Source organism: Loxodonta africana, chromosome 10 (assembly GCF_030014295.1).
Source record: "Loxodonta africana isolate mLoxAfr1 chromosome 10, mLoxAfr1.hap2, whole genome shotgun sequence".
Lineage (NCBI taxonomy): Eukaryota > Metazoa > Chordata > Mammalia > Proboscidea > Elephantidae > Loxodonta > Loxodonta africana.
This window is the reverse complement of record NC_087351.1, coordinates 43,137,907-43,154,408: the sequence shown is the minus strand read 5'-3', so window position 1 is coordinate 43,154,408 and position 16,502 is coordinate 43,137,907. Positions and strand designations below refer to the sequence as shown.

Here is a 16,502-nt window from a genome sequence, read left to right as displayed (position 1 = left end):
AAAATGTATAAAATGTAATAATAGAAAAATGTTTATGTAAAGTATGGTCAAGACTTTGTTCTATTCTGTGCACTGAAATGGTAGATTAACGTGTATGCTCTGTGATATTATCAGTAGATCGTTTTGGTCGTGGGTCTTCCTGGTTCATATTTTTCCAAATTTTCTTTGATGAGCATCTCTTCTAATAAAAGAAAACAGTTCACATTAAAGGCATAGAAAAAAACGGGTAATAAATATGCAACATTAATAAGGTTAATGTCTTCCATAATTTCTTTGTTTTAGGTAGCAAAGCAGTGGTATGATTTTGACCGATCTTCATTTGTTTTTGTTCGAAAATTGAGAGAAGGCCAAAATTTTATATTTCGGCACCAGCATGATTTTGATGAAAATGGAATTATTTACTGGATTGGGACAAATGCCAAGTAAGTCACTCTGTATTAATCTAGAGTGACTGCATTCACCTGGAAAAAAGAATTCTAGATAGTAGAATGAAATTATGAACCATTAAAAAAAATTTTTTTTAACGTGGCAGAAAATATATATAGCAAAATAGTTGCCAGTTAACTGTTTCACATATATAATTCAGTGACATTCATTTCTTTCATCATATTGTGTATGAATCATTTTTTGAGTATCCTGCAGTTCTGAGGCATTTTGTCTTCTAGGTTAAATTTAAAATGAACTAAATTATATTTAAGAGGAAAAAAAATGTTTAAATTGTTACTTAAAGAATTTTATTTAAGTTAACATAATTTTATATTTAAAAAAGCTAATGTGCATAAATAATTATTTTAAGTGTTAACTGATAATTTTTTTTTTTTTTTTTTTAATTTCTGTGCAGAACTGCATATGAGTGGGTAAATCCAGCTGCTTATGGACTTGTAGTAGTGACATCCTCAGAAGGAAGAAACTTACCTTACGGCCGCTTAGAAGACATTTTAAGTCGTGATAATTCAGCTTTAAATTGTCATAGCAACGATGATAAGAATGCTTGGTTTGCCATAGATCTGGGTCTGTGGGTGATACCATCAGCCTATACACTTCGTCATGCTCGTGGTTATGGAAGGTCTGCCTTGAGAAATTGGGTTTTCCAGGTATCCAAAGATGGACAGAACTGGACTTCTTTGTATACCCATGTTGATGACTGCAGTCTCAATGAACCAGGGTTAGTTGAGGAGTCTTTGAAAATTGGAAAGCTCAATAAAGAGCTAAGTGTTTTTTGTTTTGTTTATAATTGTGTACCCTTAGAGCTCTCTTCTGTGTGAAATACTGAAGTAAGATTTTTTTTCTAAACACAAATCACTTGATTCTGTAATTTAAATACTAAAGCTTTAAAGTACTGGCTTTACCAAAACCTTGTCAAAAGCTTTAGATTGAATATTACTAGAAAGCTTAGCCTGTTTATTTAAAAAATTGATGTACAGCTATATAAATATAGAATACTAACAAAAAAAGGCAGTTTTTTACTAAACTTTCTATGTATTTACATATGAATATTCAAAAAATTTACAGTGTCTTGCTGATTATGGCATTAAAGCTGAATTTTTCATTTACTTATTTTCATATGTCTCTTTTCCTAAATTTTATGTTGATAGTTTATTATTATTTAAGACATAAGCCCATTAATTTCTAAAATGTTAGCTTTAATAAGTTTTAACTGTACATTGTCTGTGGCACATTTTGAAGGATAAACTGGAGTTATTTGCTTTTTGGATTTGATATGTTGTAGAAGGAACTTCTTAACATTAAGATTAATAGGCAGACTTTTCAAGCTTTAAAGTTAAAATTCTAATACAGGATTTAAAACTTTGCAAGAATTTTAAAAAATCTTCTTTTATCATAAAAGGGTATATTACTCTTCCTTTTTAACTTTGTCTTATTTCTTTAGATTCTGTTAGTCATAAATCACTGAATGTTATGAGTCAGATTTCATAGTATACATTTAAACATTGCATTTTTAACTTTTCTTGCCTTTTTCCTCTTTTATTTTTCCTAATTTTTGTTACAAACTATTGACTAAATGTAGAAGTTAATTTTTCCTATAGTTCTCTATTATGTAAAAAAAATCTTCCCCACCTTGAGATCTTTATCAGTTGTTTTAAAACATTACACAATTTTTTCCCTGACACATTTGCAGGTCAACAGCAACCTGGCCTCTTGATCCACCAAAGGATGAGAAACAAGGGTGGCGACATGTGAGAATAAAACAGATGGGGAAGAATGCTAGTGGACAAACACACTACCTCTCACTGTCTGGATTTGAACTTTACGGCACTGTAAATGGAGTATGTGAAGATCAGCTAGGTAAAGAGCTGAGAAGAGGTTCTTGTAACTTACTAAATCATTACTTAAATTTATAAGAAGTGATTTTGCTTATGGCATTGCACCAATTTCCACCTTATAGGAAAGGCAGCTAAGGAAGCAGAAGCGAATCTTAGAAGACAGAGACGTCTGGTACGCTCCCAGGTTCTGAAATACATGGTTCCGGGGGCTCGGGTGATCCGAGGCCTTGATTGGAAATGGCGAGATCAGGATGGAAGCCCACAGGGGGAAGGCACTGTCACAGGAGAGCTACATAATGGTGAGTAGGTGCCTAGCATTTGTAGTGTGGAAACCAAGTATGTAAATAATAAAATTTCTTTTTTTTTGTTACTTTGGGATAATTGATAAATGGTATAAATGTACCAGCACTACACAGAAGAATTAACCTAATGATTTCATATTAAAAATAGAAAAAGCATTTATTTAGAAATGAGGAAAAATTTCAAATTCTTGGGTTTTGACCAGAAACTTACTGCTAATTTTTTGAAGTGGTGAGCAAATTAGTATAAGTTGAAATACCCTCAAAACACATTTTCTGGCTTTTCGTTTGCTTATTATTCACATTGTTCCTCTGGATTTTATTTTAATTTCTTATGCTTTTCCATATCTTGGTAGCTTCACCGAATCAGGCGATAATATTTTACTGTGTTATAAGTAGTGTAGAAGATAAAGTATTACCATTTTTAATTACTATTTTTTCAAAAAAGCATAGAATAAGAATCATAGCCTCTTCATCTATTTGTAGGCTATGAGATATTTCACAGCGTGTCAGAGTCTACCAGCTTTTCTTTGGGATTTTTCACTTTCATGTTTTGTAAAGGTCATTGTTTTTAAATCAAGTTCATTTTTACTTTGACGCTGTATATTTTATGGGCAGTCCATACCCACTTAATAAGTTGCCGTTAACTCTCAGAGGCACCTGTAGTGGCTAATTTTTTTTCTTAAAACTGTAGGCTGATTTATTAGCAGATAATTTACCTAAGCAGTAGTGGGTTCTTAACAGTTTTACCTAGCCAAAAAAAAAAAAAAAACAGAAAAGTGTTCATATTCTCAATGTATACCAAATACTTAAAGATTTGTAATTGAAGTGACAGTGCTTAGGAGAATGAGTAGCGTTTAATATCTTAATATTTTATGTGATAATGGCATTTACTTATTTAAACAAACCCTTTGATTATATGACTATTAAGATTGTTTTCCTCAAATTACCACGCTACTGAATGCGCTTTAAAAAAATGAATTTCTGTATGGTCGTACGCTAATTGCAAATCGTCATTAAATCATAGCAGGTTTACAGTGAGCGAATTTATAAATGCTAGAATATTTGAGATGTTAGTACCATTCAACTTAGAAATTTCAAGTGTTCCTATTTTTAGGCTTCTTAATGAAATACTTTAATATTCTATCTCCCCTAAATTATTAGTCCTGATGTGACCTGATGAGAGTAGAGTAGTTGGGGATAAGTTAATGCAGTTTTTTTGTTTGTTTTGTGTTTTCTTGAGCTGGAGTTAACTGAAACAGTAGAATAGGAAAACTGGCATTTTAATTATGTAATTTAGCAATCAAGAAAGGCCTGTTCTGCTGATTTGACCAATGTAGGGATTTGGCATTTTGGCTGACCAAGATAGCCATTCCTGTGAAGTCATGCTTTAAAACCTTTGTCAAAGAGGTTCTTAGCTTCCAAATACTTAAGCCAACTGTTTCTTATAATGCCTATTTACATTTATTTATTTATAAACTCTTCTGGGGATAGGAGGAGGTGAGGGCTTTGTGACGGTTATGTTTAATATGTTTGTACCCCCTGTTTTTTTTTTAGTTTTTAGTTCCCCCCGGTTTGAGATACCAGTTTAAACACATTCTAAAGCCTAGTATGAGTGGTTTATTTATTTATTTATTTTAAAGTATTTTTCCAAGTTATATCAACTCTGTTTCTTTTTTAAAAGAGTCTGTGTTGGTAGAAGTACCATTTATTCCACAGATACCAAGTGCCTACTATGTAAAGGTACTTTGTTAGACTTCAGATATGCAACAATCAGTGAAAAAGAACGAGTCCATACCTCCCTGGGTGAAACAAATAAACATGACTACAAATTTTGCTAACTGCTCTGAAATATATGATCAGTTTGGGACGACGTAATTCTTGGATCAGTTAATACAATGCAGGTGTCATTTTTATTTGGGATCAGAATATGTTTTTGAACCTTGCCTTTAGTCACCCTTTTCCATGTAGCAGAAAAGATAGTTAAATGTGGTTCTTCAGAGGTTATTTCAGCCTACAGAATATACTGAGGCCGTTGAAATCAAATCTAAGCTACTTAAATAGATTTGGGACAGTCGTTTTCTCCTCAAAGGACTCATATACAGATAATCCCCACAGGTAATTCAGTGTTACTTTATACCCACTCCTCTGAGCCTCATCAAATACATATACGAACTTGTTAGTGTGTGTGTGTGTTTATGTATGTTTTTTAAACTTTATAAAGACTTTTTAACAAAATAATTTTTGATGTGTTTTCTCTTACCCGAAATAATTAGCTTATGAAACTAAAATAAGATTGTAAAATGTCTATTAATTTCCTTTCTAATAGGCAAATTCATTTTGTTGCTTTTGGAAGTTAATTAGCTTCTTTTAAAAAAAGAATTATTACTTTCCAAGTATAAGTAAATATAGATTGAACGTCATTATTCTCATTAGTTCTTTCTGTGTTATTAGCTTTAGCATATAGGTTGTAATAAAGAGCTTAACATGCTTTTTAATTTTGACTTTAGAATTTATTGTGCTTATTCAAATTTTTTAGACTTACTCATAACAGAACCAACTAACTACTGAACTTTGAGAACACAACCGAAATGCTAACTGAGTGTTTTATTTGAGCTAGTGACCTAAAATTTCCATAGTGATATTTCAGTATTTTATCTGTCCATTAGAAGATCTAGTTCAAACTAAGAAATTAATGGTGAACCAGCACTGTTTTATAGAAATACCATTTGGACATACAATTATATCTATCGAATAAAGAAAAAAGTACTTAGACTCCATCTATAATTGCTGAAATTGCAGTATTTTACTATTTCCATCTTTTTTGTTTTGTTTTTAAGTTTTTAAATAGCTCTTCCATTTAAAAGATACCCCAGTAGATATAAACATGACCCTTTTAAATATCACCAGAGTGAACAGTTCTGAAATAAAGGAAATAAAAAGAATGTTAAAAGTTTCTGAGAAACTTGGTATACAGTACGTATTTCTTTACATAATTGTATCATGATACTCAAATAATACAGGCTTTCAGATAGCAACCTAATCATATATAGTCAAAGAATGAATTGATGAGAGTCCAGTAATTTACATTTAATTTTAGTTGGCAAACCTTAAATGACTGTAGAAATTCAAAAATACAGCACTGATGAAAAGCTGATCCCAAATGTGGAGCTACTGTCTGACACGCTCCTATCTGCTTTCTGCTGGGTCTCACAAACTCCTGTCCCTTTCCAGGCTGGATTGATGTCACCTGGGATGCTGGTGGCTCAAACTCTTACCGTATGGGCGCAGAAGGAAAATTTGACCTCAAGCTTGCACCAGGGTACGACCCTGATACAGTGGCATCACCCAAACCTGTTTCATCCACTGTTTCAGGCACAACGCAATCATGGAGCAGCTTGGTGAAAAACAACTGTCCAGACAAGACATCTGCTGCTGCAGGCTCCTCAAGTAGAAAAGGAAGCAGCAGTTCTGTGTGTAGCGTGGCCAGTAGCAGCGACATCAGCTTGGGTTCGACCAAAACGGAACGGAGATCAGAAATTGTAATGGAGCACAGTATAGTTTCAGGAGCTGATGTCCATGAACCGATTGTTGTTCTTTCATCTGCTGAAAACGTCCCTCAAGCAGAAGTAGGGTCATCTTCCAGTGCCAGCACCAGCACCTTAACAGCGGAAACGGGAAGTGAAAATGCTGAAAGGAAGTTAGGCCCTGATAGTTCTGTCCGTACTCCTGGGGAGTCTAGTGCAATATCCATGGGAATTGTTAGTGTTAGCTCTCCTGATGTTAGTTCAGTATCTGACTTAACTAATAAAGAAGCAGCTTCACAACGACCCCTTAGCTCTTCAGCAAGCAACAGACTGTCAGTGAGTTCTTTGTTGGCTGCTGGGGCCCCCATGAGCTCTAGTGCAAGTGTACCTAACCTATCCTCAAGAGAAACATCTAGCTTGGAAAGTTTTGTAAGGAGAGTGGCAAACATAGCACGGACTAATGCCACGAACAACATGAATCTAAGCCGAAGCAGCAGTGATAACAACACTAATACTTTGGGGAGGAATGTGATGAGCACAGCAAGTAAGTGAGCTTTTCCTTGTGGAACCCAATGCTTTTTTCACTCTGAGGGATGCAGAGTAGGGTCTCTTGTTCAGTGGGTGCTGCCTGTAGTCTTTAACTAGATCACGGACCATGTTAGCTACAGCTACAGCAAATTTAGCACTTCCAGTAATATGAAGTTGAGTTCTAAAGAATCATAGTATTTTAAGAATTCAGATTTGATAAAGCACCTCTTATTCTGAAAGGATAAAACAATAAAACACTTCTGCTTTTCATTCTTCTATGATAAATGATTAATTAAAATTGCGTGAGGGAGTAGATAACTTAAATATTATCATAATTCGTTGAAACCAGGGTATTGTATATAGCTTTTACTTAGATCTCAAATGGATTTTAACCTTTGAAGATTATTCTGATTGAAACCATTAATGGGTCAAAGTAATTCTCTTGTAAAATATCATTGGGAATTATTTCACTGCTTGTTTTACTTTTTTTGAAAAGCTAGGTTTAATTTTTTGAAGAACATAGTAGTACTATAAACATCAGAATTTTTAGTTGGATTTCAGTTGGGTTCCCAAAGTTGTTGCTCTTCAACCTTTTCATTACTGGTGTGTTTCATGGCCATATTCTTTTTTCTAAATGTAAAACCTGTTTTTTTTAAGGTTCACACAGTCACACATATTTGTACTAATTTGCTCCACTTTAATCTTTAGCTTCTCCTCTTATGGGTGCTCAGAGTTTCCCCAATTTGACCACGCCTGGTACTACATCAACAGTGACTATGTCAACATCCAGTGTGACTAGCAGCAGCAATGTAGCTACAGCAACAACAGTTTTATCAGTTGGCCAGACATTAAGTAATACTTTAACCACCAGCCTCACATCAACCTCCAGCGAGAGTGACACAGGTCAAGAAGCAGAGTACTCCTTATATGGTAAGTTTTAGTTTAAAATTAAAATATTTAGACATTGACATAGTGATACATTTATTATGTTTTCAGCTTGGGGTTAGAAAAGAGTTATTCTCTTAGAAATATGGTATCTTCATAAACAACAGAAAAACTCAGTGCTGTGAGGCACTATTAAAAAATTATCTTATTATAAACAAAACAGACATCTAGGAACTTTTGTGTCATCCTTTTTTGCCTTTTGTTACTAATGAAGTTTTCTTGGAAGAACCATTATAAGAAAGGTGTTTGTTTTCACCTTTGTCAGAGAAAAATAGAAATAAGAATAGGTAATATTCCTTCTACATTATCAAGGTCTTTGGAAATAATTCCTTAAATAGGTAACATGAGTTTTTTAAATAACTAAGCAATTAATTTTTGGTAAGAAAGTTCTATAGTTACATCATCATGCTTGCATACTATAATTAGAGTTATAAACCATTTGAATTGATTAAAATACATGTTCTAATCACCTTAGTTAATCTTATAGGCAAAGGAATGTGTCTTTCTAGAATGAGTAGAAGAAAAAAAAAAATGATCTAATCTTCACCTCCCAGAGAAAACCACTGTTACCTTTTTTTAAAATAATACTGTGTTTAAGGTGAAAGGTTACACAGTAAATTAGGTTCCAGTTTAACAACTTACTCAGTGATACTGGTTACAGTTTTTACAGTGTGTCATCATTCTCATTCATTCCGTTCTGGTTGTACCATTTCGGGTACTCTAGTTTCCCTGCCTCCTTACCTTCTTATCTTTGTTTTAGTGTAATTTTTGACCATTTAGTTGCATGTAAATGATTTTTTAAAGGAACTCATTACTCATGGGTGATACTGATTATTTTATGAATCAGTCTGTTATTTAGCTAAAAGGTGACCTCAAGGGATAATTTTGGTTTACGGTTTAAAAAGTATCTCAGGCTGTTAGTCTCAAGGAGTCTTCTCGTCTCAACTGGTCCAGTAAGTCCAGACTTTTTAAGCATTTGAGTTCTGTTCCACATTTTTCTCCCATTCTATTGGGATCCATCTATTGTGGCCCTGATCAGAATGGTTGATAGTGGTCGCTGTGTACCATCTAGTTCTTCTGGTGTCAGGGTAGATGAGGCTGTGGTTTGAGTAGAGAGCTGCTGTTACCATTTGATGCATATCATTTTATGTATATGTTCATTTTTTTAAAACAAAGGGATTATGTTCTTTATAGCCTGCTCTTTTCACTCAGTACCTTGTGAAAATATTTTTACATCATTGTATGGATTTCTGTAACATTTGTATTGGCTATCAAATATTCCACTGTTTGACTACATAGTAATTATTTAGTAAATTATACATTTTGGATAGTTAAGTTGCAGATGTTTTCATTATCAGAAACCTTGTTATGTTTGAGCATCCTTGAATTGTATTTTTTGTATATTTCTTTAGGATAAATTTCTAAAAGAGTAATTGATAAATTGACTTAAAGTTTGCACTCCCAACAAAGTTCAGAAGGCAGGAAGGGACAGGAAAAATGGGCAAATGGAAACAGGGAACCCAGGAAGGAAGGGGATACAGTGCTGTCACTTTGAGGGAATGACAGCTGATGTCACAAAACAAAATGTGTATAAATTGTTGAACGAGAAACTAATTTGCTCTGTAAACTTTCACCCAAACCACAATAAAATGTAAAAAAAAAAAAAAAAAAAAAATTTGGACTCCCATCAACATTGTTGGAGTGCCTTTTAGCACACAGCTTTGATCACATTGCCTCTTGTTCTTTTTTTTTTTTTTTCTCTGTTGTATCTTCAAGGTCAAGAAAATTTATACGAGAATATATTTTACCTATTTTATGTATGCTCCATTTTAATGTTTTCTTTTTCCTGAGAATGTGGCCTCTCCTGATCTAAGCCGAGAATATGATCTGATGTTCTATGGTTTTAGGAAAGTCATTACATTTCTGTGTGTCTACTCTTCCTATTAAATGTGTGTGCAGCAAAATAATGATTATTACACCAAAGTATGGTAAATTCATTGGATGTTATTTCCCAATTTTGTGCTTTTCATGGAGGCCCTCTGCCACTGCCTACTCATTTGTTATATATGTTAACTTAAAACATTAGTTCTGGATCATGAAGTTTAAGAAGGTTGTAGGTGTGCTAGTAGGGAAGAGTAGAAAACAAGTTAGGGCTACTGGTGAGTTTTTTACAGTTAGGTGATGAAAACTTAAGAGTCTTTGAGACTGCTGGTAGAAAGGATCCAGGTTCATGTCCATCTTACAAGAGAACTTCTATATAGCAGACTTCAACTGTGTATGTATTGAAGGGCATGATTTTGTTCTGTGATATGACGAAATCTATGAAATAAGGAGCTCTTTTATGTAATTCAGTTTTTAAACTGTCTGGTAGATAAGGAAAGAGGATGAGTAAAAAAATTCTGACTTCAGTGAATATAACATAGTAGAGATAGAATTTCAACATTTGAAGTTAGATTATTTCCTTATAGAATAAACCAAAAATGAAATTGATTTTATCTACCATCACATCATGCTTATGAGGATGACAGCTTAAACTGCAGGAAACTTATTGGCACCTTGCATGTATTAGGGAGTAATATACTTCATCAAATCTAAGAAGCCGGGGATTATACAACACACCATTGTTTTATGTCACTAAGTAAAAAAAAGTGCTGCCGATTCAACTGTGACTACCATTGCTGGTTAAGACACAGTGTGGTTTCAGAGCGTTAAAGTGTTAGAAAGTATGTACCTTAGAAGCGAATTAAATTATCTTCTGGAAGTGTGCTGAAATATAGAAGATATCATTTTATCCATCGTTCAAGCCTGGCGTTATGTTTTTTTTTTCCCCCTTAAACCTGGTAAAAACCCCTCTGTTTTAATCCCATTATTTTTCTTTTGGTTTCAGTTCTTGTGAAGAATAACTTGTCAGCATCTTCATTTATGTGAGACAATGTAAAATATTTACTATTTTTTAAAATTGTATTAAAATATATACAATGTAAAATTTGCCATTTCAACCATTTTAGCGTAACAGTCGGTAGCATTAACTACATTTACAATGTTGTGCAACCATCACCACCATCTATTTTCAAAATTTTTCATCACTGTGAACAGAAACTGTGCGCATTAGGAGATAACTCTCCATTCTCACCTGCCTCCATCCCTGGTAACCCCTGATCTACTTTGTGTTCTGGGAATTTGCCTATTCTAGATATTCCATATAGGTGGAATTGTAATATTTGTCCTTTTGTGTATGGCATATATCACTTTGGTTCATCTATGTGGTAGCATTTATTAGAATACCATTCTTTTTTATGACCAAATAATACTGTATTTTTATACCGTAATTTGTTTATCCATTCGTCTGTCGATCGACCTTTGTTTCAATCTTTTGGGTATTGTGGTGTGTAAGTATCTTTTTGAGTCCCTGCTTTCAAGTTTTTTGGTATGTAACTAGGAGTGGGATTGCTGAATCATCTGGTAATTAAACATTTAACTTTTTGAGGAGCTGCCAGCCTGTTTTCCATAGCAGCTGCACCATTTTACATTTCCACCAGCAGTGTATGAGAGAATTCTATTTTTTCCCCATCCTCACCAACACTTGATGCTTTCTGATTGTTTGATAATAGCCATCCCAGTGGGTGTGAAGTGGGATCTAGTTGTGGTCATGATTTGCAGTTCCCAGATGACTAAGGACCTTGGGCGTCTTTTCATATGCTTATTGACCAGTTGTATATTATCTTCTTTAGGGAAATCTCTGTTCAAGTTCTTTGTCCATTTTTTAATGGGGTTGTAAAAGTTCTTTATGTATTCCAGATACATGATTTGCAGAGATATTCTCCCATTCTCTAGGTTGTCTTTTCACTTTTTTGATGAAGTCCTTACACAAAATTTTTTCATTTTGATGAAGTCCAATTTTTATTTTGTTGCTTGTGCTTTTAATGTCATATCTTAGAATGTATTAAAAAATACAAGGTCTTGAAATTTTACTCTTGTTTTCTTTTAAGAACTTTATGATTAATTTTTATATTTAGATCATTGAACCATTTTGAGTTAATTTTTATATATGGTGTGAAGCATTGGTCTAAATTCTTTCTTTTGTGAGTGGAGATCAATTGTTCCAGCACCATTAATTGAAGAGATTATTCTTCCCCCGTTGAATGGACTTTGCACTCTTGTCAAAAATCAATTGGTCAAAGACATGGGTTTATTAACTCTCAGTTCCATTCCATTCATCTATATGTCTGTCCTTATACCAGTACCAGACCGTTTTATTACTGTAGCTTTATAGAACTTTATAGTACTATAGCTTTCTAGTATATCATAGGGTACTGTTTGAGGCCCTTTGCAATTTCATATGAATTTGAGGGTTTGCTTTGCCATGTTTACAAAAAAGGCCAAAAAAGGCCCATGGGATTTTGATAGGTATTATATTGAATCTGTAGATGGCTTTTGGCGGGGGGGTAATGTTGACATCTTAACAATGTTAAGTCTTCCAGTCCGTGAACATGGAATGTCTTTCCATTTATTTAGGTCGTCTTTAGTTTCTCTTAGCAATGTTTTATAGTTTTCAGTGTACAAATCTTTCACTTTGCTGGTTAAATTTATTCCTAGGTATTTTATTCTTCTAGATGCTATTGTAAATGAGATTTTTTTCTTGATGTTCTTTTCAGATTTTTCTTTGTTGATGTATGGAAACCCAACTGATTTTTGTGTGTTGATCTTGCACCCTGCAACCTTGCTGAGTTTATTATTAGGTCTAGTAACTTTCCTAGGGATTCTTAAGGATTTTATCTATATAGGATCATGTCATCTGTAAATAAACATAATTTTATTTCTTCTTTCCCCTATTTGGATATCTTTTATTTTAAAGAATTTCTCAGCCACTGTTTTGACTTACATTTCCTTGAACACCAGGAGCTTAAAAAACAATACAAAAAAAATAATACCTATCCCAGTCTTTGTTGTTGACTGGCTGTGTTATAGCTCTCCCTTGGCCCTTAGGCTTGTTTATAATTCTGCCTTAGCCTTCACTTCCAGCCTACTGAGTTTAAAAATCATATAGTTCAGCCAGTGGCTAAAACTTAGGGTCTTCTCAGGTCTTTTCTGAGTATGTGTGTCCTATCCTGGCTACTTTCTAAATTCCCCAGTATTTATAAGCACTTTAGAATGCCCTCATAGTCCAAAGAAACTTTCTCCTCAGCTTTTCCTCTCATACTTTAGGCCATCTCTTATACATCACAACTAATCTTTTGTCCCAGGTAGCTGTGTTTTAATCACCTTATGATGTTTTCAGGCAATCCCACTTTTCCCCCTGAGGTAGGCAAAACAAAAAGGAATGCCTTATGTCCATCCTTCATGTAGCCCAGCAGACAAGTGCGAACAGAGAAACAATAATTTGCACATAAGGTCTGCTATGCCCCCTCCAGAGCCAGGGACCAGATTCCCACATTGGGAACGAGGGCTGTCCTCTTAAAGACTGCCACTACACTGGGAGGGTGTGGGGCAAGGTCAATTAACACCACAAAGCTTTTGTTTAAGTTGCCTTTTTCTTTTTTCTTGATTCAGCATTCGCTTGGTTCCTGTAAACCTTTGCCTATTTTCCAGAGTTCTGCCAAAGTTAGTTCTGACAGTTTTTTTTTTTTTTTTTTTTAATGTTTCTATGGTGGGACAGAAATTTGGAGCTGCTTGTCACTATGAGTCGGAATTGACTCGACAGCAACGGGTTGTTTTTTTTGTTGCTGTTGGTGTTTCGTGGAAGAATGTAAATTTGACTCAGTTTTCATTGGGAAGGAGAGATGCTGAGAAAGGACGGAACTAAAAAGAATTCAAGTTTATTGAACTTTCTTATATGCAAGATAATGTGGATAGTATAAACGATGCTATACATGATATTCCGTAATCCTGTGGAAATAGGCATACCATTAAGTAGTCATTATCATTAAGTAACCTTCCAGGCCACATAACTAGTAAGTGACAGAGTTAGAATTTAAATGCAGGTCTCACTGACTGACTTAATTCTGTTCTTTTCCCATGCTCATAAGATGTTTTTTTTACAGTTTATGTGTTAATTTATTTACTTGTTAAATACCTCTCTCCTTAAGCTCTACGGGGGCTCAGGCCATGTCCGTTTTGTTTACAACTCTGCATACCTGGTATCTGGTATAGTTCTTGGCACACAGGATGTGCTCAATACATATTTTTTGACCGAGCGAATGACTCTGAAGTGTTCTATTTCCATCATGTTATGCTTTTAGTGACTTATTCAGAGACTGTTGATAGAGTTATTGTTATTTTTTAAAACAGCTCATGTGATTGACCTTTTATAATATGATTTTGTAGGTTCCAGCTTAGTTGTGGTCATCTATTGTCCTGTGTTGTTTTCTGCCATGCTTGTTTCTTAGCCTGTATGGTGGTGAAAAAAGGGTGACACCACTAAGTACCGGCTTCATGTGTGTCCCTGTTGCGTTTTACCATTGTTTTGCAAAACTGATAGGTCTTGGGTGGAGCAAACAGTTTGCTCTTGGCTGCTAACCTAAAGGTGGATATTTGAACCCACCCAGCAGTGCCCCAGAAGAAAGGCCTGGTGATCTGCTTCAGTGAAGATTACAGCCAAGAAAACCCCTCTGACACAGTTCTACTGTGTAACACATGAGTTGAAATTGTTTTGATGGCAATGGGTTTGGGTTTTGGGGGGTTGTTAAAACTATTTAAGTAAAGTAACTCCGTCAAGTTGTTGTTTTGTTTTCTAGATTTCCTTGATAGCTGCCGTGCCAGTACTCTGTTAGCTGAGCTGGATGATGATGAAGACTTGCCTGAGCCAGATGAGGAAGATGATGAGAATGAAGATGACAATCAGGAGGACCAAGAATACGAGGAGGTTATGGTAGAGATAGAATTTCCCATTTTCTTCTTTATGACTGGATTTTAATAATTGAAGAGATGAAAAGCTAAGTCATGATTAAGCTTTGAAACGGGAATAATGGCACTAATGTGTAAAACGTGGTCAGTTAAGAAAAGCACACTGTTTAAGAATTTATGTACTCTAAAAGGAAAAAAAATGGTTATATTAAAAAAATACTACAGTGTCACATGCTGATGTTTTAACAGATTTTAAAATGGTGAAATAAGAGAAGAACTCACTAATCCTAAAGAATGTCATTTTCATGGTTTTTGACAATAATTAGAATTTTTTAGTACTTACTACTTGGCAAGCAGTATCCATGTATTACTGACAGTCCTATCACAGAGCTTTGAGGTAGAAGCATAGAAAAAGTAATTTGCTTCAATTATCAGAGTTAAGGAGAAAGTTGGAACCTAAGCCTGGGCAGTGTGACACAGAACTCCACATGCTTAACTACCATGCTTGTCGTTGAATTTAAACTTGTACCCCAAAATACCCCTTGTTTTAATTTCTGGATATTGCTGTTTCTTCTGGATATTTTCTCTCTATAAAATGTTTTCAGATTTCAAAAAAATTAATAAGCTTTGTTTTAATGGAGTGAATAAATTAAAAAATGCTTTTTGCATTGTTTCTTGTGAAGGAGATTAATATAAAATGTATGATAAATTTTAAAACTTTCTGAAGATACTGAACAAAGATGAATTTTTCACTGAAGTTTTATTACTGTGGGTTGATAGTTTCAGAGCAAGCCTGAATCAGGACATGCCTCAGCTAATTAGATATGTGTCTCTTTATAATTTTAAATTTAGATTCTGAGACGTCCATCCCTGCAACGTCGAGCTGGCTCCCGCTCTGATGTAACTCACCATGCTGTCACCTCACAGCTACCACAGGTCCCAGCTGGAGCAGGGAGCCGACCTATTGGGGAGCAGGTAATAGCCTCATGATTATCTTCTCTACATTTTTTTTTCCCCCTGCAGTAAAGCACCAACCAAAACGCCTAGAAAAATATACAGGGGCTAAGAGGAGGAAGCCACCAAATAGAGTTACAAAAAGAAACTTCCCCAGCTGCTTCTGTTCCATTTTCCAGACAGAATCCGTGATTGCTGTGGCATAATGCCTGTAGGAGTCTCTTACTTGGAGCCCCTTCATCTTGGCCTTTGGGTGCACTAGAATGGTTAATAGAGATCATCTAAGATTTGTAGTTTTAGTGTTCGTGGTATTAGTAGTAGAGCAGGAAGTAATAGTAGTAGTTTATTAGTACTTACTGATTAGTAATTTAAGTGCTAGGCAATGTTCGTAACACTTTACATGTATTAATTTATTTAAATTTTTCATCAACCCTTTGAGGGTTATTATTTGCCCTGTGTTTCAGATAAAGTAATTGCTCAAGTTTTCATCTAGTTAGTAGTTTTGGATCCTGGATTCAAACCCAGACATTCTGGTTTCACAGCTGTGTGTCAGGTTATAAAAGATAACTTTCAGTTAAATATTCAAACTGCGAGGATGTATATATGTGTGCATAAGTATGTATATAACTGCTACTTAAAAATTATTACACCAGACATTCACAACTCATTGATAGAGAGCTCTCTTTGGTTAATATGAGAAGTGAAGAAGAAGAGAAAAATGTTCCTTTTTAAAAAAGCCTTTGTTGTGGAAATTTTCAAACATGCTCAGAAGTAGAAAGCAACTATAGTGAATATCCAAGTACCCGTCATTTGATTTTAAATTATCAACCGTTTGTTTTGTTTGCTCTGTCTGCCCCTCAGTAATCTAAAGCCAGCTCCCAGACACTGTCATTTTTTATGTCAATAATGCAGCATGTAATGCAACTTAACATTTAAAAAAAAAAAAGGGCAACTTTATTTTAAAATAATTTTCATTTTAAAACTTAACAGGGAAATTGTAAAGATAGTACAGGAGGATCCTTTGTGTTCTTCACCCGATTTCTCCCAGTGATTGCATCTTAAATAATTATAGTACAATATCAAAACCAGAAAATTGACACTGGTGTAGTGTGTGTATGGTTGTT

The 16,502-nt window shown here is 34.5% G+C and overlaps 1 protein-coding gene across 4 annotated transcripts in view; it reads left to right on the top strand.

Moving 5' to 3' along the window:
* The window catches only part of HECTD1 (HECT domain E3 ubiquitin protein ligase 1), a 96,419-nt gene that overhangs the window by 64,012 nt on the left and 15,905 nt on the right, over positions 1 to 16,502 (top strand). For 2 of the 4 annotated variants that reach the window (XM_010588572.3, XM_003408718.4), the window contains exons 21-28: positions 283 to 422; positions 842 to 1,165; positions 2,138 to 2,304; positions 2,405 to 2,581; positions 5,816 to 6,652; positions 7,345 to 7,566; positions 14,316 to 14,449; positions 15,277 to 15,399. In XM_010588572.3, the coding sequence (XP_010586874.1) occupies positions 283 to 422; positions 842 to 1,165; positions 2,138 to 2,304; positions 2,405 to 2,581; positions 5,816 to 6,652; positions 7,345 to 7,566; positions 14,316 to 14,449; positions 15,277 to 15,399 (2,124 nt within the window). The remainder of the gene's footprint in view (positions 1 to 282; positions 423 to 841; positions 1,166 to 2,137; positions 2,305 to 2,404; positions 2,582 to 5,815; positions 6,653 to 7,344; positions 7,567 to 14,315; positions 14,450 to 15,276; positions 15,400 to 16,502) is intronic. The other 2 variants (XM_010588571.3, XM_023546072.2) reach the window with 2 other exon arrangements.